The sequence below is a fragment of the Filicampus tigris genome, chromosome 13 (genome assembly GCF_054856515.1).
Source record: "Filicampus tigris isolate MCC_2025a chromosome 13, RoL_Ftig_1.0, whole genome shotgun sequence".
In the NCBI taxonomy this organism is placed as follows: Eukaryota; Metazoa; Chordata; class Actinopteri; order Syngnathiformes; family Syngnathidae; genus Filicampus; species Filicampus tigris.
Genome location: NC_141229.1, coordinates 6,807,135 through 6,834,111, shown reverse-complemented (window position 1 = coordinate 6,834,111; position 26,977 = coordinate 6,807,135). Strand labels below are relative to the sequence as shown.

The window sequence follows — 26,977 nt, the reverse complement described above, 5'->3', positions numbered from 1 at the left end:
ACATATGACGAGTGGGATGAATGGCATTTTACATAAGGGAAAAAAAAAAGGGGGTGGGGCTAATCATTACATTCACATCTATTCATAATACACCACAGAAGGACAGAGAGAACTCACCTCCCCTCCCTTCTTATACTTAAGGGGACAAAGGGTGTATGAACTGGGGGTACCCCCCCCCCCCCTCCCTGTGGACCCAGGGGAAGTTAGGCAAGACCTCAGAGACCAGCCCATCATTTCCAATTCTAATGCATGGCAGGAGAAGGACCTAATGTGACTGAAGTCACGCGTCTGCCTTCACTGGTGCCCCACCTTTGCGCCGCTCCAGATACTTGGGCAGGACACCACATGTTCTCTGTTACAAACAAATACATGTGAAGCCTTTTGTCCGTAGTCTGCGTTGGCTTCATGAAAGCTTGCAGATACAGATTAAACGTCGCAGAAGCACCTCAAACAGACAGCGCTGGAACCCACTAAAGTACTGAAAGCGGCGCTCGTTGTCAGTTTCTGTCATTGGCAAGACCACCCATCTATTTCTACGACAGCTTATACTCACATTCAAAGTAATAGATAATTTAGACCTAGACCTAACCTTAAGAATGTTTTGGAGAAAACCCACACAAACAAGGTGAGATCATACAAATTCTGCAAAAAAAACCTTCTTACAAATATCCCAGAGTAATTTGGAACCGAAATAAGAGTCAAGTGACGTCTGTCCTTGCACCGTGTTTGTGCTTGAGGCTCGTTATTATTATTCAGGGTTGATATTAGCATGTGTCTCCATTGTGAATTGGGAAAGTGACAGCACCGTGTCCAATGCTTCACCACCCCACCACCGCCAACCTCCAACTCCCAGCCCTCTCCAGGAGCAGCCCAGACCCGGCAAGAGAGGCCAGGGTGACAGATGACTCCCAACATCTGTGTTATGCAGGCCGTTACAGATGAGGGGGTCTCTTTCTAGTCCGTCTGTGGGACCCTCCCACTCGCCTCCCACCGGACTCATGGTCGGACGGGCAGAATGAGAGACCCCCCCCCCCCCGTGGAAATCGGCTTGAAATTGACTCTTACTTTCACTTTGTTCTGAGTTTGAATCGTCCCCCATTTGCTAAATCGAAAGGCAATGATTCTAAAATAGTGCTGGCCCAATAAATTATTCATTGCTACTGTTTAACATCAATTTCAAACAATTTCAAAAACCACATTCAGCCATAGAAAGTTGTACAACAATTATATATATATATTCCCACTTATGCATATGTGAGTGTAACAATATTTTACAAGACAAAAGTTGTACAAGTTGGGATGGCACAAAAAAAAATTGGGGGGGGGAAGAATACATTTTTAATAATATTGGAAAATTAAAAGTCATAGTTTTGAGAACAGTCAGAACATTAAAAGACTAAAGTTGGAAGATTTTAAAAAATAACGTCATAGAATTACGAGAACTATGTCATTTTCACAAGGGAAACGGTCGTAATTACGAGATAAAGTCAGATTATTAGGAGAAAAACGGTCATTCGGTCATTCGTGAGTTCAAAACGCCATCATGCCACGTGTTTTTAGCTTTTTCAGTGCCTTTTTGCTACACTTATTCCAAAACCAGAACCACACTTAAAGGGTAGTGTAAAAGATATAATGATATCTAGGAGTGTGCTAAAAGTATTGATACCAAGATACGTACCAATATTATTAAAAACGATACCGTATTGATATTCTAGTTCTGAGTATCGATCGTTAGCGCGCTAGCGACTCACATAAGAAGGAAGCACCTGATCGACTGTCATGGACACTTTGTGAGGAGAGAAAAAAAAAAAAAAAAATCTGACAGTAGAATTACTGCAGATTTTTTGTCAACCCTGGTTAGTTAGACTGTATCGTTGCACAATTTACTGTCCAGATGATCTTTCAAACTCTAAGCAAACTATGTTATGCCTGTGTATCGAGGTACGTATCGTATCGCCAGGTTCACAAAATACCCAGCCCTAATAATATCATATCACACTGTGATATTACAGAAAGTAAATATTCAAGCTATGATTACCAGGATTGACTTAGCCCATATTAAATCAATGTTGAACAAATGTCCCGAATAAAAAAATAAATTGACACACAATAAACGTTTTAACATCCCGGCAACGGGAGCACGTTTGATACCGATAGAGAGGTAAAAGTATTGCCAATAAAAAAAGTTTACAATGATAAACATTATTTCACAGCCCTTGAAACAACTGCCAGGGTTGTCTCCCATCATCTTATTTAACGGGTGCATCACCATTACAATTTATGTGACACAGAGTTCTTCCTATAAAAGAATATTGCCTGGCTCCCTCCCACAGACACACATTTTATTTTTGTTTTTACACAATTTTCAAGTACCAAGACTATCAGACTAGTTTAAACTAATAAAAAAAATAGTCTTCCAACTACGTTAGCGTGAACCCACTCCAATTCTACAGCCATGGCCACCCGGGCCAATATTGACGCAGTGGCAGGGCTCCCACACAGTCCGAGGGGACAAGGGGGGGGGTTACAGCGAGGGGGAGGCCGACTGGCGTACCCGAGCGCATGCTAAGAGATGATGGATGGCCTAGTCGATATGTTATGTCTTAAGAGCCTGATTTCCTGCCAGTCCAATCACTAACCCTCCAGAGTCTAGCTCAGCTGATTGGACAAGCAGAATAATTCTGCAGGCTGTGAAAACACCGCTGCCGCGCCTGCCTGTCAGGCCCAGTGAGGAGACTCGGGCATTTTAAAGAGCACGGGCCTCACCAAGATTGCTTATGCTGAACGAAATAATAACAATAGCCGGCAAGACTAAACAGAAGAGCCAGCACCTCCGGGAGACTGAGATTGTGCAGAATTATTGGAATGAAAATGCTCCTGTGTTTTCCTTTAATTATTACACTCACCAGTACCACTTTCTTCGTGACTGGAAACTGCCATTTGGACGGTGTGTTGAAGTTATTTTGGTCAACGGAAACCAAAAACATGTCGGGAGCACAAAATACACGGTGTTCGTGCCTAAGCATACGGGTTAGTGAATTTGATTTATAAACCTGTCATGATCTGTAAAATTTTTGTATTAGGGCTGCACTGAGAAGAAAACACACTTCATGCAAAGTGTCTTGAGAATGACGTCATAGAATTTTTCCGGGAATAAAGTCATTTCACGAGAGTGAAGTTGGAATATTACAAGAACAACGTCTAAATAGTATTTAAAGATTATCATTTTACAAGGATACATTTTAAATATAACTTTAAAATGTTCTTCTTTTTTTTCACCCCCTAGGCTGGAATTCTGCATTACAATAATCGAACCATTGTTTCGATATGACGTGGGCTATATCTAGCCCCCGCCTACCCACCGTATGATTCTACTATGTTCTTTATCAGTTTTGAAGGACAACCGGCAGGTAAAAACAATGGCTTCTTCGGAAGAGGTAATTATTGTATGATTATTTTCTGCTGCAGAAATGCAAAAACACTATGTCACATTAGCTAGCTCGCCAATGGCCAGGTAAAATGCATCTTTTCTGGTACGTAATTTTCAGTGCATCATATCATATCTATCTATCTATACTTAATTCCTTCACATTACGCTTTAGTCCTTGTAATTTGACAATTTTTTTCCCTTTAACTCCTTCATAGTAACTGACTGTAGGACTCAAGCCAAGTTCAAAATGCCCAGTATCCCACTTTGGGGACAAGCCACTTTCCTCCAGATTGGTGATTAGGGCACAAGTGGAGGCGTAGGAAGCTCCAAATGCATGCGACTTTGTAAGTGACCTCGGTGGGATCAGCAGTGGTGGTGTCCCGGTAGCCTTGGGGGGATTACACGTGTTACATTCAATAAAAAAAAAGGCCCTTGGTGTCAAGGAGAAAGGCAAACACCACCATTAACACTTCGCTTCGATTTGTGGGGGTGCAAGCACTGCATGGCAAAACACACTTGCTAATGTTTGAAGCGGTGCATTACACCAAAGACCAGTGAGGAATTAATGGCCACAAAATTAAACAGGACCATACATATTTAATAATAAACACAAAACGGTTAATGATGCTACGTTGTTTGTACCAAAGCAGTTAATGTGAGACAATAACAAGTCGTTCGACTGTGCACCAGGGGTCACCAACTCCCGCGGGGTGACCCCTCTTGTATACTGTAGATAATATATGTCAAGTCAAGGCCCGCGGGCCACATCCGGCCCGCGAGAAGGTTTTCTACGGCCCCTGGCTGATATTGCTTTTATATTAGATCCGGCCCGCAGTAAGCCCGTGTGGGTAGCAGAACTGATCGGGTCCTTCGCGCCCGCTGATGACGTCACGCTTTAAAATATATTGTAGCGTCTTCCAAGAACACAGACGTAATTTAATTATCACATTTTTATTAGTTCAACCAGCTACTGTGGGCCGCAGCCGACGCCAATACAGTATGACAACCGTTCAGTCAAGCTCTCCGCTTCGACCTCCGCTACTCTCAGATAACCCAATTCGTTACACTATTTCTGTAATATATTTCTTTGCATCCATGTTTGCCGCTCCCTGGCAAACTTCACGTCACTTTTCGTGGCTTTCAGAATCGGATTGTGGAGAAACGTTATTCGGAGTAAAACACGCTTTATTAAGAAATACTTCATGTTAGAAATCTCACATTGTTTTGTTATGAATAATTGTTGGCATTTGATAAATTCATTGAGCTTCGATGTAGTGCTGAGATGTCCCACACTGTGAGCAGCCATTGAACGCTCCTCGAGCGATAAGTGTTGATAGCGAGAGACGTGGTTTCTTTTTTTTTTTTCCTCCTTCGACACAGCTAGCTAGTAGTTTGTTCGTGGCAGCAAACTCAGTAGTTGCAGATTTTTGCCGTGTTTCACCAGGTTTGTTGTTGTGTGTAAATGTTAAAAGGTGAGTTTAATCATTTAGGTTCGTGTCAGGTAACTGCTGTACATAAAATGGCCTACCTACAGTATGTTCTCGTGAGAGATGTCACGTTGTAATGTTTAGGCATATTGTTAACCAATAGATATGCATTGGATAATGTTGCTAGGTTATTCTTTGTGTTGTTGCAGACCACAATAAATAGACGTGTCAAGTGGAATACGGGCCTGTGTTTTCTGACAGGAGCACCCACATTCATATCTTGCCACTCTAAAATAGAGTGAGCTGGAGACATCATACCAATCATATGATCCTCTCCGTTTTACTTCACATTATGTACAATTCATACAATCTTGCAGCCCGAGTCAACCAGAAAATAGTTTCCAGTTTGGCAGGAGAAACGCAAACTTTCTTCTCGGGGCTTCTTCTCGGGTCATTAGCGGAAGTGACGTATGAGCTGCCTCGAAAAAGTAGCAGTAATGTACTTTATTTTTAATTTTTTTATTTAGTAACCCCGAACATAAAAACACAACAGCCAGGTCGGTGACAAACATAGAGGCAAATAAATATATTACAGAAGTATAAAGCGTGACATCATCAGCAGGCGCGAAGGACCAGATCCAATCTGGGCATTTAAAAAAATTTCAATTAATATTCTATCAGTCCGGCCCTCGGCTTGTCGCAAAATGTTTTTTTTGGCCCTCCGTCCATTTGACTTTGACACCCCTGCTGTAGAGGGTGTCACAAAAGTCACTATACACTTCTTTAATCGATTTCATTTCAGGTATCATTCTGAGAGACATATGGCACTTGACACAGTTCCAACATGTAGTAGCCTACAAATTTTGCTTTACATGGCAAGTATCACAAAGGCTTCAAATGGATGATTATGACGCCCAACAACCTGAAGTGGGCATGGAGTTAAGTACAATAGGGAATATTGATTTAATATGCCAGTAAAGTGAATTAGTGAGTTTCTACCCTGCTCACGTAACAAATTAAACTCATAAGGAAAGGTATCATTGAATTGCTAAATTAATACTTCTCTAACAGTATCACTTAATTATGGTAATATAATCATTGCTATTAAAAGTGTACCCTGAGTGTATTTATAATCCCACACATTATCATTGCCAAGTAACGTAAATTATGGCACTGGAAGTCCGTAGGCGGTGTTGTGTGTCTGCCAAAATACAATACAATAGGGGGTGGTGACTTACTTTGGAAACTTGTCCTTTAACATCTTCATACATTGCCGCGTTGGTCTCAATTGCTCTGTCCATCTCACTATCTCCTTGTATTCAGCACGGGAAAGTTTCATCTTCATATGTCTGTAAAAACACATCATTTTAAAAACATGTAGCTGACTGACTTTTATTATAAGGGGGAGCAGAGATCAGCTAAACTATCAAAACAAGTTGTCATCATAGCTGGCCATGTTTCGTCCCATGCTGCAACAAACGCAAAGCATTAAATTCGTATGCAAGGTTTTTAAGATACCCCATACCTATCGTGCTTCAGAAGTAGTTAAATATAATTACGGAATGATAAAAAGCCTCCAAAAAAGGTTTGTTTACCATTTAGTCGGGATGCCTTGCGAAAACACTTCCGCTTCCCGCTAGGAAGTTGAAGCGATGACCCGTGAGCGAGCTGTGCGCCGATTGGTTTAGCCCGCCTCGAGCTGAGTATACTAGTGTCTGATTGGCTATTTTGCCGCAAGTGAGCAGGATGACAAGCTGTCTCGAGTAAAGCGTGATTGGAGCACACACGTGCACACACACACGCGCCCACCTTATGAAACGTAAGTGAAGTGTTTTGTGAGCTTTAAGCAGATGTTGGAAACATTGGCAGGAGAACAAAACAGACGGTCGTCGCTTCGACAGGCGGCTAAAAATGGAGTGCAATGTTAAGTGAGCAGAGGCGTTCATACTGAGTGAAGGGGCAAATCACCCCAGAAGCCACCTAGGCTGTCTGGGTGTGATTTCTGTTCTAACTTTGCCTTTAAATGCCTTCTCTTGTATTTGTTTTGACCAAAAATGTAGTAATTACTTAAAAACACGGTAACCAAAATTAAAGTTTATAAATGAATGGAGCTTTTAAATGAAATGACTGCTAATTTAATAGCACAACATACTGTTGGATAAAGATAACTTACTCTCACTCTGTAAAAACATCAACTCAGTGAAAAATGAACCTCAACTTATTTACAATTTAAATAAGTAACTGTTCAAAATATCATCAAATGTATTTTTGTGTCTGTCGTTTTGGTATTGAATTATAGGGAAATGCCTGTAAACCATGCTCAGTACAGTATGCAAGATACTTAAAAACGTAATATACAGAGCTGGGCACACCACGGGGATCGCTTATCTGCCTATGACAGACGACCATTTTGTAGGGGATAAACGTGAAACTTTAAAAAATCGTCGGACTAAGCATGGTCGTAAGACCATTTTTTTCCGTCTAGGTAATCGTCTATTTTTGCACCCTCAGTTCTGTTACACCAGAACAATCTGTAAAAAATGTATTTTAAAGGGCAATTGAAGATGAGATTGAAATTATATGAAAATGTTTCGGGATCGTAGTGTGTCCTATATTTACAGTAAACTATTAATTTCTGCAGTTATAATCGTTTGGTGGTTGGGCATCAATTACTTGCAGATTGTTTATATTAACGTTAGGGCATGTTACCATACTCCTGCAAATAACAGGAGTTCATTGTAGAGATGCTTGCCATTGATGATTATGTTATTCCATTTCATATTGCAGGGGGTGATCAGGAGATGAGGAGAGCGTATGTCCATACCCCTTCTTTAATCTGGAGGAATTGCCATTCACATCACCAGAAAATAAAGGTGCGTCTATTCATGCCCGGAGTGCTAATATATACATTTGGGAATTTCCTACACTATTTGTAAGAATTGCAGGTAAACTGGAGCATCTCCCAGCCGACTTGGATAGAGAGAATAATTGTTACAAAAAACATACAGAGTAAAACGCTGACTTTGAGACATGCTCAACTGCGTCGTACCCTTAACGCGTATAACTTTAGGTGTAATTTGACAAATCTTCCCCTTAAGATCGGTATTTTATAATGGCTTCATTTTAATTGTAATTGTAATTAGTCTCTTAGCGCTACTAAAATGGAGTCTGCTTTAATTCATTTTGTCTTTACATACCAGTGCAGCGATGTTACAAAGGATCGTGGATATTTTTCTGGTTTTGTGTGTTTCAATTTCGCAAAGTTAATGAAGAGCATGTGGGACCCCCCCCCGCCCCCCTCCCTTGTCAACTGGAAATGTCTCATTCCACCTTCATACGATAGAGTCAAAACATTTCATTTGACAACGCTATTGCTGGTTCCTCCCCATTGTGATTGAACAATGTATTGATGAGCACGAAAGCCTCGTTCATGACCCGCGCCGCGTCGGGAAAGAAAGGCCATTGTTGTTGGGCAGTGTAGTATGATGACTGAGATGAGCCTAGGTCCCGGCCCTGGCGCGTGTTCGTCGGCACAGTCCGCGGGTCTGAAAGGGCTCGCTGCGCCGCGCTCGGCTACAAAAGGAAGCTGTGTAGTGGGATTGGTAGCGCCAGATAAGATCAGGGCCTCTGAGGAAGTCTGGTCTGATTGCTACAAAGGGCCAAGGTCAGGGGCAGTAGGAGCGCCTCGGCTAGGTATCAGAGGATCAGGGGGTGGGGGTTTGCGGGAGGGGTGTGTAATAGGTAGAAAAGGATCAGTGTAATGTGATGGCATTAAAAGATAAAAATCAGAGACGGGGTTGGGAGTCAGTGAACTGTGCTGGTTTTAAAAGCGGTAGGATCATAGATTATGTTGTGTCTGTGCATCCTAGCTACACAACAAATCAAATAGAAACGGTAATGTTTCAGTGAAATTTACCAAGGATGGGCATTTGGGCATTTAGCACAGTTATTTTTCAAGAGATGTGAGCCTAATGAATGTTATGAACTCCTGTTATCAAGGCAGTGTTGTATGGTTCAACCAAATAATGCTGCTCGGGAAGAATAGCGACTAAAGCTGACTATGTGAGCACATCTTTGCAAATAAGACTTTTCGGGAGTTTTTGTAAAGTAACACTATAGTCACTTAATAGTAAATATTTTCATATAAATTGCTTTGTCCAAAAACTGGGAAAGTAAAAAACATAAAAAGATCCAGCTAGGGAGTGGTGCATTGGCACCTACGACCAGAGCTGGGCATTTCACCCAAAAATTGCGGTCCGTTTATTATTGTTTTTTTACATATACTGTCTCTGTGAATGGAGCTGTCGTTGGAGGCTGCGCAAGCAGGGCAGTGGTGCACCCGGCGCTGTTGAAGCCTGCTCACAGTGGGAGGTGAATTTACAAAGGGTGCCTCCCTGTGATATCTGAGAGAGGCTGCACTGATCTCTCTTCTCGCTGCCATTGTAGTGCAAAGCAAGGTGCCGCTAATGCCGCTTATATACCCGCAGTAGAATAAATGTCGGGGAAATTGACAGCCTCCCCAGTTGACGAATATAATGATTGATGATTTGCTTGCTCGTGTAATTTCCTCTACTCGTCGCACATCTAAGGGATATTGTAAGATCTTCCACGTCTTGCCCATTAGCCCCTCTCTCTCTTTTCCACATCCAGTGGCATCGCTTACCATGCAAAGAGCGTGTTTGGTTTCACTCCATTGTCAGCATTACTGTCATAATGTTTCTTCCTTCTTCTTTTTTTTTTTTTTTTTTTTTTTCTCCCCGCCGCTAAAGTCGGTGACTTCACTGGCCCCGCACCGCAAAATTGCTCTCGGAATCTTCAGGGAGTCTGGAATCTCAGCTCTAAAAATCACAGTTTAAACACAAGGGAAGCCAGAGTCAGGAAATGCCTGTAGTATTAGCACGGTATCAGATTCGTGCCTTCATCCCCTCCGAACAGCATGACTGCCCCAGAAAATCCCACATCCATATTTTACATCGCGGCAGACAAGACATGTGTTTCGCTTGAGCTTTCCACTGTGCCTCCTCCATTTATTTTATTATCCTTTTAATGAATCTAATTAGCGAGACAAGTAATTAAATGCAATTGTGCCCAATGCTCGCGAGACGCAGCAAGAGCACACTGTTCGGCGTGAGCGAATTTACCAGATTAATAGGGGATTGATAATATTTTGGGATTGTATTTCACCCTAAATGGCTGCGCGCGGAAACAAAGGCGGCAGCCCGAGCTCATTAATCATAGTCAACGGGCTGGCCGGCCGGGCCCAATTTGCATGACCGAAGGTGGCTGCACATGCTGCCGATTGGCCTGCGTTGCTGGATCAGCCTCCATCCCATCCAGACTGTTAACGCCGTGTCAATCAACGACACAAAAACGATGCCACAAAAGGAGCATGGGACAAATCATTTCACCCCTCATTATCCTACTCACCTGCACCTTACTGTTGTCCATTCCGCTGCCAAATTATTTCATGTTTTTACTGCTACGTCAGGATAATTTATATTTGGCAGATAGATGCAGATCATTTGTGAGTTTTGGGGATGCAAAAATCAAACTAAAACATTTTTTTCATTCAGTGCTAAACCATAATCTAATCCAGGTTCTTAAATATTCACTTATCGGCAGAAAGTGGAGGCTTCTGTGGTGGCGTGCCTTTATTTTTGAGTAGTAGAAAAAAACAGTTTCAGTGGTCTACTATATGTTCTTCAAATAGTAGTTGGGGGGGTACTTTACTGAACTGCAGATGGGGGTAAGCTTCTATGTTTTGAAAGCAATTTTAGAAATGTATTTCTACATGGGTGTATATATATATATATATATATATATATATATATATATATATATATGATTATGAAGACTAACAAAGTACAGTAGGTGACATTGTTTTGGTTAGCAAACAAATATGTCATGTGTGAACAATATCGTCTAGGAACTATGACTATGACTCATGTTCCTTTTTTGGGGTCTCTCTTTTGGGAGGCATTTATTATTATTATTATTATTATTTTTTTTTTTTACATTTATTTATGTGTCACTGTAAGTGCATTTGTAAGTCAAGTCAAGGAGAAAATCACTTGTTCATCTGCAGTTTTCCTCCTCTGGATCCCCCCCCCCCCCTGCACAAAATCCATTTTAACGTGAAATAATTGAGTTGAGGCGCGGCGCAGCTAATCTCAGCGCACCGGCTCTCCAATCTTGAATTCTAATTATCTCATCATGAACTTTAAGAAAGAGGCAATGCTTTAATGGCTTTTTAACTCCGTAAGAGGTGACTGAGTGGGCCGTAGATAGTTAATGTGTGTGCGCGTACGTGTGTGTGTGTGTGTGCGTGTGCCTGCATGTCACACGGACACACACACACACACACATAGACTCTCCTGGTCTAGACTACGGTGTGCTGCAGCTCGCGTCTCACGCTGTGCTACCCCCACCCCCGCACCCCCCATTCAGCACCGCCCCACTTCCACCACCCACCATTCCCCTAATATCCTGGAGGCATTTTTCTCATTATCAAATATTGTTTGATGTCTTTCTTTCCCAATGATTAAGCATGGTCACCAAACACCGGGCCGGAATGTTTAAAATTTAATTTTGAGCCTCGGAAGTACCTGCAGAAGGGGTGTAGGGTGCGGGGGGGATGAGACGATGAGCGCAGGGGACACAGCGTGTTTTATGTACGCCACACGCTGGAAAACACAATAAATCCTGGAGGAGAATCATTAGCGGAATACTAGTGGTTTTTACGACCATTGTTATTCAACGCTGTATTGAGATGCCGTAAATTATTCTCTTTATTATTGGACCATGGATTCAGGCCTATATTCAGTTTAATTATGTTGTTCCTCATGCTCCATAGATATATGCATGTATAAAAAAAAAAATCCACTCTACACAGAAATGCAAATGCTACATGTATACAAGATAAATATTTCATTCAGGGGTGGGGAAGCTTTTTCCTATCAGAGGCCATTTGGGTTTTTATCGCCCTCCAAGGACCATACTAAATTTCTGGAAAAATATCAAGCAAATGTGTGTTAGTCTCTATTTTGGGCTTTTGGAAACAGTTCCTCTGAGGTTTCATTGGTTGGGCAAGATCTCATGTCACCCGGGGCCTTACACGGCCGGAGTGCCGTAGGTTGCACACCTAAAAAATGTAACCGAACCATAAGCACTTTTTGTGTTTGTGTGCCACACTCCGTCTCTCTTTTGTTGTGTTTTTATTGCAGTGACCACATCTGTCAGAACATCATGAAGAGACACATATTAGCCTTGTGCAGGAAGATGTATGACCCAATCAACACAAAGAGGAAAACAAAACTCTCTTGCCTATAACGTCAGCATGTCAAAATTAGAAAGATTGCTTAATATTTGTCTTGGCCTAATGATATCATCCCCGGAAAATTTGGAGGAAAAGAAAAATAGTAGTGGCTTATTTTCCTGAAACAAATACAAACTGCGGGAGAGAGAGAACACAGGAAAGGGGAAGACAGAAAGGAGAGACAGCAAGTGTGTGTACTCTATGAATGAAAGGTTATGCGTCGTCCCACGTGTTTGTATTGTCAATAACTGGAGATGGCTGTCAGGAAAAGTGGGGAGATAAAGGTCAATAACTCAGGCAAATGTGTTTGTATTTGTGCACTCCCGCTGATAGCAAAGCAAACGTCAGGCCCCTGTGTGTGTGTGTGTGTGTGTGTGTGTGTGGGGGTGTGTGTGTGTGTGTATGCGCGTGTGTGTCAGTGTCAGTGTGTGAGACACCCCCACAACAATAACACAAATAGCGAGGTCTTACGGCTGCACCGAGACGCTCATTATTATCGTCGTCGTCGTCGTCGTGGGTGCTGGAAATGAGAGGGAGCCTCAGCACATGGCGGTGACAGCCGGCGCAGTGTCACTCAAAAGTCACTTAATAATGAAACACGCCAGAGATCAGAATAGACGACGATAAAGTGCAAACACAAAGACATCAAGCTGCAGGAGCGTTTTAAAAAATATATATGTATTTGCCCCAATTTTTTTTCTCTCTCTGCATAAACACGATCATTATTGGGCGGCTCTTGAGGCACCTAAACAAAAATGATTAAAACGATATCACCCCCTCAATTTTTTTTTTTTTAAATTTTCACATTAAAATTTTTAATGAATACATATCTAATCCACAATGTATTTTATCAATTTGATAGTATTTTTAATGTTATCATTTTATCTTTATTTTATTGTTTGAGGCCATCACCAACATCCAAGTTTTTCAATTTTATAAAAAATAAAAACTATAACTATTAACAACTTTAAAATCAAATAGAAAAGTTTAAAATGATAAATAAATATCAGGGAAAATACAACAGAGGAACGTGTCATTTGTATTTTCAGACCTGAAATCAACAAAAACACCTTTCCCGCTCTTTGTCACGCTAGGTTAAGCAGTAATCTAAAAGTGTCATTTATTTTTCATCCTTGCTCATTTGTTTTTTGATTTTTTTTTTCTATTCCTGCACCGTTTAATGCAACTCTCCATGGCCTTGAGCGTCATGAATGTGCAATTAACAGATTTAACTAATTCATGAGGAACATTGTGGAACTAACGAAGGGCATAACTAGACGCCGCTGTCATTGGCCAATAGCGTTTTTGTTGTTGTTGTGCTTTTAATTGCCTGACGAAGAAGAAGGTGGCGCTGTTTTGAGCAAACCTATTGAGTTACCATGACGATAAGAAGCACTCCCAAGCAGTTGGAGGTATTAACTTCACTGGTTTAACCAGTTAACAAACAGATGAGCCTTTTTTTGTCACACACAAAAGAAGGAATGCACACATAGGCAGCGATGCCTAAAGAAACACTTACGCCTTAGGAACAAAACATTCTAGGTATGTCATTTTTAACTGTGGAATCACAATCACATCTTCTGCAAAGAAGGCCCTAATTAAAGCGGTAAATCATCACGAGCCGCGCTTACACTTAAAATGGATGCCTCTCATTTAGTTATTTTGTTTCTGGAAGCTCTTGATCTCCCACTATGCACAAATGTTGTCCTTTATGTTGCGAGCAGATGAGATTAAATGTACTCTTAAGTGTGCATATAAAGTCCATAAGGGGAGGGAGGGGCGTACAAAGCGCAGGCCTGCAATCCCCCCCCCCCCCCCCTCACCCCACCGCCCGTCAGCCACAGTTTGTTTGTTGGCTGCTTTACATTACACGTGATTATGCAAATCCGGAGCTGTTCCTGTGCATTATGGGCCAAACGCATCATCAAGATCTTTTCTAAAGCAGTCAAGGAGCTATTTCGGCATTCTTTTATTATCCGCAACAAAGAAAGTCTTTTGTTCACGCTTTGCCGCGCACACACTTATACGAAGGCGGAGAGAGAGAGAGTGAGACACACACACTCAGACACACGCACACACACACGCTTACACGCCTATATGCACGAGCACCGCTTCTGCTTTCCATGACTTACTACTGTCCCCTAGTGGTGCGAGACTCCTCTGTTTCAGTCCTAAACCCTGAATTTCCTTCAACTTCACCTGACTCCTGCCTCTATCCCCTGACCCCCCCACCCCCACCCCCTTTCCTCCCTCTATTTTGCGTTATCATGCTCAAACATTTAAAGGCTTGATTTGTTGTATTGTATGACAGAGAGCTCTCATTATGCGTCCACACTGTGTCCACAGTGGCTTTTTGCCTCAATGGTGGCCTCAAACAGAGTCAACAAAAACAGGAACCCTGGTGTTTTGTGGCTATTGTGCGCCAAAGGGCCCCGTGTCAATAAGGTATTGTTTGGCGAGAGCGCCGCACCGAAACTGCTGTGAGAATGTTATCAGGGTCTGTGGACACGGAGGGTGTGCATAATGGCACTAAAATGTAAGTATGATTGTTTGGACAAGCCCCGGCACAAGTAGGGAATGAGCCTCGATGGGGCACTTACAGAACACTTGCAATAATTTAACCCTACAAAACTTTTCCAGTACTAATGTAAGTTTTATCTTTTTTTTTTGTGAATTATAATTTTAAGTATGTAGTGTACTTTATCTTCAGGTTATACACATATCTAAAAAAAATAAGTACTGTAATTCTCAAGTCCCACGGTTTGCCCTAGTTTGTTTGGTCCTTGGATTTATACTCAGGTGTGACTTGTCTATATTAAAATTTGACCTCCGACTGGCACCCAAAATCCCCGTTCTTTAATTGTGTCCCTGTAAAAGAAATGAAATCAGGCATCAGCCGTGCTGTCTTGAATGTCAGGTTTGCATCGTATTTTTGGGTGAAATGCCCCGTAATTTTCGGCCTCTGTTGCTAACACCAGTTGGCGATGACACACCATTACCCACAATGCTTCTGTTTATATCACAGATGACCTGGATCACCACTAGCACTGTTACATTGTCTTTCTTTATGTGTTGCTGCATGGTTTGTGTTCAATTTGTAACAACTCAAACTCTAAACTATGTGGCTATTTTAAATGTACAAATGGCTTTTTTGGGGGGACTTAAATAAACAAAAATTGTATGACTTTGGATATCCTAAGATTGAAATCTTCCAAATGTGGATACTAATCCAGGTAGTTGCCATTGCGGCTGCAATGTAACCAGACTTATCGGATTTTCCGCATTCATGGGAAAAAATATGACAATTGTATGGCGTATACCCAAGTGCGTTTACCCAAACAAATCACAAATAGTGAGTTATCTAAATCATAGACCATTAAATCTGGTTTCATTTAAATCCATGAAATAAGGAAAACTTCAAATAGCAGCCAGTTGAGCAATGCCAATACCTGCGTTTAAATTGGATTTGCCCACTAAATTGGAATTAGGTATCGAGGCTAGCATTACACTCCATGTCTCAAAGGACACTATTCCTAAAAAAAAACAACAATTCATGAAAGCGACTAGTCTCAGATCAGAATCTTGCCTAATGTGGATATAATTCAAAGATGACTCGGATTTGTCTGCAGTGTGAATGAACAGATTGTATACATCCCGTCATGACGTATGCACAAACAACCACAAATTAATTCAAGACTACCAGGTTTGTCAGAAAGGTTCCAGGACTGGTGACACAAAAGATGTACTGCAAAACCAAACTATAGCGTTTCTCTGTATTGAAGGCATGGATGACATCAAGACCTCTGCGATAACCATAGCTGTGGAGAATCCTGGAAGAAGTACATGATCTTGGCAAAGAAGCTAGTAAAGTGCATTATATTGCAGAGGGTTTTACCTCCAAGGGGAAATTTTGTGGTTTGTAGTTTGGATTTGAAAATTAGTTTACCTTTGGTCCTGGAATTTTTGACACACTTTGAATAACAAAAGCATAGACTATTAGATATGGTCACAATATGGTTTGTTCTCTGTAATGAATAAAGAAAAATAACTTTAAAATGCACTACACTACATGGGAACTGCGCAATTAGTCTATTATAAATCCAGACGAAGTTACCAAATATGGTTCTTTGGCTGCGAATGGTTAGCTGTTTCTAAAGATACATGCAAGTCAATTTTACAATGTTTTCACTGGTCCTGCCGTTCCCTCATAGGTAGCTAATACTATGCATTTTTACATGTCCCATTTTTGGCCCCCCGTTTCTTCCAGATCACAGCTATCCCAAGCCCTAATTGGTGCGATAACCTGGAACGGTGCTAATAAACAGCAGGCTAAAAAGGGTCAGCCTCTAGTGGCAAGTACGCGGACACACACCGTCAAGTCACTCATGTCAAAGGAGCAATTAGATGGGTTATAGAGGATGGCACCTCCGCCTCCAGTGCGGCCCGCCACCGCTGGGAAGGCTTCTGGAGCAAGAGGGCTATCAGTCAAAGCCAAACCACATGCATTCATTAGTCTGTTCAGCTGGACATCAATTATTTAGAAGGGTGGACACTGGATTATTTCTGCCGTCGTCAGACTTGTATCAAATCTTGATCATGGCCCGGTTGATTAAGTCTGCATTGTTGTCAATGCGATCAATCAGAAGTGATTTAAAAACGATCAAACATTTGATTAATTTCATGTATTTTACGTATCTACACTAGAGTGACCAGATCCAAACTCAGCAGATGTGGGACAGGAAGTATGCTTGTGGGGGACAATGTGGGACGCAGTTTTAAATCACTGGAGTAGTTTTAAATCACTGTACTTTTTACTTTTACTTGAGTAGATTTATGAAGAAGAAACTCTTACTCCGCTACATTAGGCTACATTGAACCCATTACTTAAATCCCCTCCGCAAATCTCTCTCTCTCTCTCTTCCTCTCTCTCTCTATCTCTATCTCTATCTCTCAGAGAAAGCCGCATTTAATTTGTCTGAGACCTGCGCCAGCCTCTACCATGTGACTGTTTCACCAATCAAACGTAGCCGTATGGCCGTATAGCGCTGCAGTCTCGTCACGTGATCATATTCAACTTCAGCTGCGGGAAAGAGTTGTTGTCGGATGAAACGGATCAAAAATGTCATGCTGCAATACCGACTATGCAGACAGTACTTGAATTTACCTTAAGATTATTTTAAGCTATTCTTTAATTAAATGTAATTCATTTTATTGATTGGATGGACTTTAATTTGCATTATGATTATTTTATTTTGAGAATTTTCGTCTGGTTGAATGTTTTTTTTTTTCAAAATAAAAAAATAAATGAAACGTTGTAACAGTTACTCAGTACTTGAGTAGTTTTTTCACCAAGTACTTTTTTTACTTTTACTCAAGTAGTTATTTGGATGACTACTTCTTACTTCGACTTGACTCACATTATTCTGAAGTAACAGTACTTTTACTTGAGTACAATTTTTGGCTACTCTACCCACCTCTGGTCTCAACTCCTCAGTGTCATCGGGCCCTCTTTTCGTGTCCAACGCAAGTCTAGCACAAAGCGCACATTTGTCCTTTTGGTATTTTGCTAGACTAGTGCATATAGAAGAGGGTCCGCCGTTGTGGGAGGCAAATCATAGCGGCTCCCCTCATTCCATTTAAATTCAATGGAGAGACAGGCACGCGGTCTATAAAGGACTTGCTGGAGTCCATGCAGGGGAGTGGCACACGTAAAGTACATCTACAGTAAAAGGATCTCCACTTTCGGATGATATAAAGTTGGCTGCTGTCAATGGGCACTTGGAGACTGCCTTCCAACCCCGATCATACGTCCATGACACCCCACCACCTGTAGTTGTGCCGCACGGTCAGTGGGGTACTGTTAAAAATATTTTGAAGGTGATAATGGTAATAATTCCTTTGATGAATCCATTGCTACAATGGTTCAGAGGAATTGTCCCAGACTGTTACACATCTAAACCGTGTTACACCATCTGTGCCACAACTTAGACCTGCTCTTAGCTAGTCTAAAATCAAATCTCCTTTTGGTCGCCAAATTGCCAGATGCAATGCGGGTGTGCAATAGAATACGCTGGAATGCGGCGAATGAGGCGTAGCGCCGTCCCCCAAATTCCCAAACACGGTAAACTAGACTTTCCTCCGTTTTTACGCCAAGCGCAGGGGCGCCTGTATTTCAAAGAGGGCCCATAGTCTTGACTCCTCCAAGTCATGATTTTTGCTTCGTCCTTGGCTTTGACTTGTTCTCAACTCCTTCAAGTCTTGGCCATAACCAGCCATGGTCATATTCTTCACTTGTTCTCACATTGTTTCGGTTTCGACTTTGTCTCAACTCCTTAAAGTCTTCATCTCGACTTGGTCTCGGTTCATGTGGTCTTGACAACAGCACTGCATTTTAGTACGCTGAACTCAAAAGACCACAGTAACCATCCCATAATTCCAATTAACACAATACAAGTGTTACGTTGTCACCTGGTTTAACCTCACCATATTCAGGAAAAATGAATGTCGTAAAAAAAAAAAAAAGGGGAGATGCGGGTGTGTTATGTTTGAGACGTAATTAAAGTATAAACATTGTGGGGAGGTGACGGAGCGCAGACCTTGGACTTAGCCCTCATCTTTGAGCCTCGGCAGGCACTCCCGCATGATGCAATGAAAGAACTCTTTGGGGGGGGGGGGGGGGGGGGGGGGTAAATGAAGCTCTACGCAGTGTAAAGCTCTTTTCATAACACAGCTTTACTTGTAAAAACAATAACCATTTTGCGTTTGTGGTTACATTCACAGAGGCCGTAACCTTATTCCTGCGCCACCGGTGAATTGGCTTCATTTTCCTCCCCTCCCACCCCACCCCGTTCCCATTGGGTTTGTGCGCCACTTGCAGAGTGAGTCTCTTCACAAGAATGTGTCTAATTTAGTGGTTTAGAGGCAGATTTATACCTGTGCTAGTTATGGAGAAGGTTGCTCCCCAGAGAGGCCCGATGACTGTTTACGGGCGGAGCCACAATGCCTTAGCAGATGATGAAGCACCTGCCAGCTCTCCCCTATGTCTGCGCCGTCCCGTTCTGTCTGCCCCGCTCGCACCCCATCCCATCCCATCGCCTCGCCTTCCTCCTTTTTCCTCGCAGCCCATTCTCATGCCATCCCTTTGCGTCCTAGCCCTCCTTGGGATTTTGTTGCTAACAGCCATTTCCCACTTTTTTCTCCCAAGAGCGAATCCATTTACTGGCTCGCTCTGCCGCTGAGCTTTCATCTGTATATACCTCTGCTTCTTCTTTCCTCCATTACGCTCCTCCTACACACGCACGCACGCACGCACGCACACACGCACGCCGTCAGCCATCAGCGCACAGAACTGTGGTCAGGTTTTGTTTATGGCCGGGAAAGGCAATATCGAGATTGTTTCAGAGCGGTGTCATCACTCGAGATGTATCGCTGTCAAGAGTGTGTTTTATACGTCTGGGCCGGTGGCTGCGGCCATTTTGGGAAGCAGAAAATATCATATCATATGACCTCCCCTGGAATAAAAGTAAACTATCGGCTGTAAATCCGATACACAACTACAGAGGGGTGTGTTAAAAGGGAAAGGAAGTAAGTGGGCTCTCTATAAAGATCGCCAGAGAAATAAAGACCAGTTGTTCCTGGTGTGAGCTTATTGAGTAGTTTGTATTGTTGATATTTGAAAAACTAGGGATACTCATACTTTTTAATGGGCTGCTTCTACTTACTGTACTTCCCTGATCAACTATGAGGAAAAAAATGTATGTATGCATTGTATGTAACTTAGCTGATGTCTTGTTGCACTTCCTTCCTGCGAATGAATCAACAGCTCCTGCAATGGTTGTAGCCAAGTATTTTTATCTCACTGTTTAAATTCTTTCAAAGCTTTTGAAAGACAAATACAACATTAAATAAGTAAAACATAATAATAAATGTGAGGTCTCTAGTGGTGTAGTGATTCAATCGCCTGATTCAAGGTTAGATCATGTAAAAGTGATGTATTTAATATTAAATTAAAAAAAAAGTTTGACTTCTATTGGCCTATGGGTTATACATATTCATATATTCTCAACATCGAGACGTCACAACAGACTGAATGCGTCATGCTGTACACTGTAATGTGGGACCAATACCGCACCTGTAATTAAATGTCAGTTTATAAACACACAAACGCTAATAACACCAAGAGCCTTCCTTGACTGAGCCTGGCGGTGGCAACAGCCCATCCATCAATGTCCCTAATGAGGCTCCATATAGACAGGGGAGACTTCCTAGGCCGTCTTCTCCATTTTTTTTTTTCTAGGCTCACAACAATAACAGCCTTAACACCTTGTGACGCAATATCAGCCGGGATGCAGAAGTAGAACTAGATTGAAAGTGTCCATCGCAACACAATGCACCTTGATGGAGGCCATTTTAGTCATGAATTGACCTTTTCTCTCCCTGCTCGCCACCGCTGAACAGGAAGTACATCATCCTTTTCTAGGTGCCATACATTTACATCACTGACATACTGTAGATGCAGAGTGAGTGAGAGCTACCGCTCATTCCTCAGCCACCATTTACCATCAGGTGTGTGTGAGGAGCATAAGGCATCTCGTTCAAGGATGCAATTAAGGGGATTGAACTGCGCACCGGTGGTCGGTTGACAGCCCACTTTACATCCTGTCCCACAGCAACCTTGTCACAGGGGCACTTGTGGGCTTTTTAGTACAAAGACGGCGAATGGTTGGATCTACACAGACTTTGGCCTCAGTATGCCATAATCAGTTTTTTTTTCTTTGAGCTGTGTCAAAGCAACCGCACTATTTATTTTGATACACCGATACCACTTTTTCATGCCGAATATGAGCACAAGTATTTACATATGAGTACTCGCCAATACCGAGCACCGATACTTCATCTTACTTTGACGGATTATTTCTCTTGTCAAGGAAGGTTATTATAGTTAATGAAAACCAACAAAATAACTGATTGAACTGAAAGAAAAATAATTGTTCAAGATATAAAAATAAAAGGAAAATGTTTTTTTTTTAGCAAAATAAAACATAACTGGTGCTACATCTTACATTTATAAAAGTAAAACTAACTATAGTTCTAGCGGAAATATCCTTTGTTTTCATCTTTTTCAATTGACGTGATGAATGAGATTTTGGGGTTCATTTTGAATATGTTGCTGTACGTCCATAAAGAAGAAGGAAGGTCAAGCAGTCTTTTGAGGATTGTAATTTACTTTATTTCACAATTCTTAGTGACCATACAGTCTTATATATCCATATATTAAAAAAAACAAATACAAAAAAACTAAACCTAATACTAAAACTAATAAAATGAAACTAAAATGAAGCAGTTTCTAAATAATATATACGAACAACCGCCCCCCCCCCCCCCCCCCAAAAAAAAAATAAGGTCAAACATATTTGTATACATTTTTTTTCAGGGCTCTACCAAGCAAGATTTTTGTTGTTGTTTTTTTTTTTTCAATGTCCAAAGTATGCCTGTTGATTTTTTTTTTTTTTTTTTTTTTTTTTTTTTTTTTCACCCATAATGTTTGCTGTCAAACAGGCTACTGGTCAAATCCATGAAAGTAATTTGAACTGTGCTCTAGCTCTCTACCAGTCGCAGCATTCAATTGCTAATCTTTAAAGCAACATTTTCATTGAGGTGCGCTACCAGTTGCAGTTATTAATTTTTTTTGTACTTTCAATAAATGTTTTTCATCAAATCAAAAGCACTTTTGATGTTGAATGTAATTTGCTGTGGTTGAAATTCATCCAAGCTTATTTTCAGCTCTCTAACAGGTTTTGTTTAACCGTAATTGTACTTTTTGAGCTGCCAAAGCAACAATCCGACTGATTTTCAATGTGTTGTGACGCAAGTCTGCAAGTGTATACTCGACCAGTCAAGGTTTCAGTCACTCCCTTCAATAATTCTCTCGGTCAAAGCAATAACGCTTTTGATTTGGAATTTTTTCTGACATTGTGGCTGGAGCCGAAGCCTAAGGTGAAATCAATACACGCTCTTTTCAAAGCTGTACCGGTCGCAGTTCTCTTAACCGCTCTTCCTTCAAACCTTCATTCTGTTGTTTGCTTCACTTTAAAGATTTATAACTATGTGGTCTAGATATCAGGCCCAAACGTTGTCACTATATATCAGTAGATGACAAGAGGAAGTGACGTCTGACAACTTGCCACCCGCTGCTGCGACCACATCCAAGCACTAATGTCGGAGGAGGAAAATGGCCGCGCCACTCATGTCAAGTTATCATGTTTTAAACCTAGACAGTTGTCGTTGGTGCAGGCCCATAATTTAATGCCATTAAAAGTGTCGAGGGGGAAGTTTGAAGGGGGAGATGGGGTTAGCATAGTGAAGCATTCACCGGATCTCTCCACATCAGAAACTTTTTTGGCATGTCTTGAAAGCATAAAGACCAGTTGGCGCTCCGAAGTAATGATCGTAAAGTCAATCACGGTCGCTCGAATTACCCGACAGTCGCTGTCAGTCCGTCCCCTCTCAGCCCCCAACAATGTGAGATGTGCGTGGGGTGGGGGTGACGGGCTGAACGTATGTGTTTCTGTTTGCACACATGTTCATGTGACATGTGGACACGGACGTGCACAGGAGGACAAAAATGGTGGAGGACGGTCTGAGTCCTTTTAAAGTCATCCATGAATCAAAACTGTTGACGTGTTGTCTTCAGGAAATGGGACCCAAAACAAAAGCAAATGATGTCTAATTGTTGTTAAGATTTTTTTTAAAAAAACCCAAGTGGTAAAATTATAAAGCCCCGTATGTCCGAGCAACTCTCACACTGTGAATGGCTGCCCGTCGGAAAAATGCTGCTGGGAATTACTGTCGGTTGTTCTGATTTGTATGCGTGACAGGCCTTTTCATGTCAAAAGAATACTAGACCCCACAAGCTCTTTACATTACGGGCAAACATTTGCAATTATGATGAATTCCGCCCGCTTATCTCAAAAGGAACAGGTTCTTACTGATGGACAAGTCGACGTTTTAATGAAATAAACGACTCTGAGCTGATGAAATAAAGATTGCTCCACCTCGGGGCGCTCTCAAATTAAATTATCAAGATGACTATGTGCATGGTGGCCTCATTAACTCGGGTACGGTAACAGCAGGAGCTTCGCGCTTGGACTCTGTTAGAATTTTGAAAAGTGTACAGTGGAACCTCAAAGGTCGGACACCATCAGTTCCGGGACACTGTTTCACAATAGAGAAACACTGAAATGGTGATCATATGCTCGACAGTCAAATTGTCACTATCATCAAACCATTTTAGTAACATTTGAACATTACTAAGTATCAGACAACAAACGTAGCAATGCAACATTTGATGCTGCCGCAACAGTATATACAATAATAACGATATGAATTACAGGCAGAACATTTGACTGTTAGTATATATACTTTACAATACTTTGTGCTTTAATATATATATATATATGAACACAATTTTGGAAAAATGGTTTTAGAAATGCTTTAAAAGACCTTGATCGTAGATAAATAAATTATTGTTTTGAACCTGGATTTAAAAGCATTTACACTTGTGGCTGACTTCACTGCATGCAGCATAACAGATAAGCTGATTCACCATGTTTGCTTTGAACTCTAGGCTCCACTAATTTACCCAAATCTGCAGACCTGAGAGCTCTACTCGGTTTATATTCAATCCGCATTTCTTTAATGTATTTAGGACCTTAATTATTCAGTGATTTATAGAACTATCGAAGTGATTATAGAAATTAACTCGCATACAGTACATCTGTACATATAAGGTAGCCATTGTATAATCAACTCTAAAATAAAACTCCGAGGTAATCTTCTGTGGCAGCATCACAAAGACACCAGAAAGCCAAAGAAAAAGCAAAACACACTTGTGTATTTAACGCACAATTACAACCTTTGGACCGTTGAATTTCAGAAGTTCCACTGTACTATACAGTATATTGTTGCCCGACCTGGTGTTCCCCCTTCTGTCCCGGATCTACGCTCTTTCCCGTGATAGTGAGCGTCCAACTGGATCCTTTTGACTCCGCGGGGACAAGCTAATGTTAAAACCATGTGTTGTCCCAGGAGTCCTCGTGAGTGGACACTGATGCAGATAAACAGAGAGCACGATGGCGCGTCAGAAGTCGCTCCCCATTAAAACAATGTTGGTGCTGGCGCGAGGGAGGGGGCTGTGGGATATGACTGGCAATGGGAAACACCTGTGTTGGGGTGAACATCAGGGCAGTGGGTTGGAGGGCAGCGTTTTACCACTGTTTAAAAAGGAAGCCAAGGCAAGGGGGAGGTCCGAATTTACAGAACTCAAAAGGGCCCACAACATCCTTGCATTTGCTGCTCAGAAAGTGGAGGTCTTGGGAAATTAGGTGTTATAATGTCTTAGTAGCAGCCACTTCAAATTATCATATTTGCGGTGTTTTTGTTGTTGTGTAGAGCACAAACCAGTCCCTTCCAGCACTCCCAAAAAACAACCATCACCAAAATATGTTTTGGGGAAAATAGTACTTTACAGTATTGTACTTTATAAAAACGTATTGTAATAATTAAATTCAAATTTTAAGAAATAATCTGTTTTTGCATAGTGACTCCATGCTTTAAATCAATGGGCATTGTGCTGCTCCTTCTTTTTGCAGAGCATAAAGAATATATGTCTGCGAGACTTGGTAATTTGGCTGTTTAAACAGGAATGTCATTTTTTTTTTTTTTTTTTTACAATAATATGTTCTGTGCACCCCCACTAGTCTAAACACAGTATTATGAGTCATATTACATTTGTGGAATATGATTCATCCATTTTTATCCAACTCATGGGGTGGCCATTTTGCCACTTACTGTTGACTGAAAATTACATCACAGTTGCTTTTTTTTGCTATTTTTTGATTAGCAAATGCAGAAAGAAAACACATTAGCAATATCATTATTGAGCAAAGTCTCAAATTGTGTTTATGACTGTCCTTTAACCTCCTGCATCTGAAACTGCCTTTCTAAGATAAAATAGCCTTCAGTCAGAAATGTAATTATGAAGGCAATCAAATTTTATTTTATTTTGATTCCAGCTTTATTACTTCAAGGTAATATGACTTGAAACATCTCAACCCCTTGAGCACTCACAATAGCTGTTGTTTTATAGTGCATTAAAAAGGCACATTAGAAAGATAAGCATCGGGGATTCTATTGCGTGTTCCATAACATCCATCTCCGAGAAAGTATGCATACGGTAAAAATAAAACATGTAAATCCCAAATGCCATAAAGAACGTGCAATAGAGCATCCCCCTTTCCCGCCGCCGTGAGCCTCTTCTCTGCGGCCCAGCGCCTCACCTTGCAGTCAGGTTGATCAACCCACCGTCTACATCCCTGTCCTGAGGCCCCGGCTGTCAATTTATCAGCCTCTGCCTTTTAATTCCGCACTTTCCGCGGCGTGAGCATCCGTCTCCGCTGTCTGCCTGCGCCGTTAGAGCATCCAGAGCATGGCGGCGCGCGGCTGACTGATGTGGAGCCCGCGACTGACAGGTGGAGGCAGGTGTGCAATAGAGTAATGATCCCTTTTGTACTAGAAAAAGCTGTAGAGCAGTGCGGCTTTCACTGAGCACTTTCTGTTATGGACTGAAATCCATGATATGCTAGTTCGTATATTCCATAGCCTCACTTGCTTAAAAGCTGTCTCGTCTGTCGATTGAACTGAAACAAAATAATGAGTATATATATTTGTATATACATTTGTTAATCTTTTGTATTTTTTTTTAATCATAGTATAGATATTTTTAAATTTGTAATGGTGCCATTGCCTAGTGGATTATACCATGTCATCTTCTACCACACCATTCCATACCATAGCATAGCATACTCTGCCATACCATATCAGAACATACAATATCATTGTCCATGCCATACTCTACTATGTTGCACCGTACCATAATATGCCGTACTATGTATATTATGTGACATGATGTCATACCATATCTTAATATGTGCATATCATATCAAACGCTAACATACCAGAACGTATCATTGCATTCAATGTCGAACCGAATCATATCATGCCGTAGTGCACCATACAAAGTCGTACTATACCATGTTGTGGTGTACCTTATCATACTGTATAATGCCATACTATGCCTTGCATATGACGTTATATCGTACTATGTTGTTCCATATAAGAGGTGTAACGATTAATTGACAACTAATCAATTGTCAAATTAATTGAGAATTATTTCATTTGAACAGTAAATATTCTCCGATTTCTTTAGTCCTCCATCAAAGCAGATTGAGTGTCTCCATGTTTTTTTTTTTCTAAAATAAGCCATTTGCAAACCATTTGCGAACATCTGCTTTATTTTGGTAAAGTGTACTCGACATTTTAGCAGATTTTCTGACGGCTGTAATGCACCAAATCCGTAACGGAATCGTAATTAATTCCCATATCCTAGCAAACAAGGCCATTTCATACCATAACATATCATACCATACTATGACTTTCCAAACCACATCGCAGCTAACATACCATATCATACCATGCCATGCTGTACTGTATCATGCTGTGATATTCCATAACGTATCATAACATGACATCATGTCATGTCGCACCTTGTCATGTGCTCTTATGTCGTGCAATGTTAGCTTGCTAGCAGACGTAGCAAAGTTGATCAACAAAATTGCTCTGATTCATTTTTCTCTGCCCCATTTTTGCTTGACCACTTGTTGCTAGGCAAAGTTCACGGGGCAAAGTCATAACTGTCCCGTAGTCCAATTCAATTATTTGGCACTGAGGGCTGATGAAGCTGTGCCC

General features: G+C 41.4%; 1 protein-coding gene and 1 long non-coding RNA gene across 4 annotated transcripts in view; one reads left to right on the top strand and one right to left on the bottom strand.

The window, feature by feature from the left end:
* cdin1 (CDAN1 interacting nuclease 1) overlaps positions 1–6,601 on the bottom strand; it is a 70,727-nt gene extending 64,126 nt beyond the window's left edge. For all 3 annotated transcript variants that reach the window (XM_086050368.1, XM_086050369.1, XM_086050370.1), the window contains exons 1-2: positions 6,453–6,601; positions 6,096–6,206 (exon numbers count right to left, since the gene is read on the bottom strand). In XM_086050368.1, the coding sequence (XP_085906494.1) occupies positions 6,096–6,202 (107 nt within the window). In that variant the 5' untranslated portion in view covers positions 6,203–6,206; positions 6,453–6,601. The remainder of the gene's footprint in view (positions 1–6,095; positions 6,207–6,452) is intronic.
* Positions 6,602–6,723: 122 nt separating this feature from the next.
* Positions 6,724–26,977, top strand: part of LOC147137387 (uncharacterized) — a 66,649-nt gene continuing 46,395 nt past the window's right edge. The window contains exons 1-2 of the long non-coding RNA XR_015089410.1: positions 6,724–6,785; positions 7,645–7,730. This is a non-coding gene — a long non-coding RNA (uncharacterized LOC147137387). The remainder of the gene's footprint in view (positions 6,786–7,644; positions 7,731–26,977) is intronic.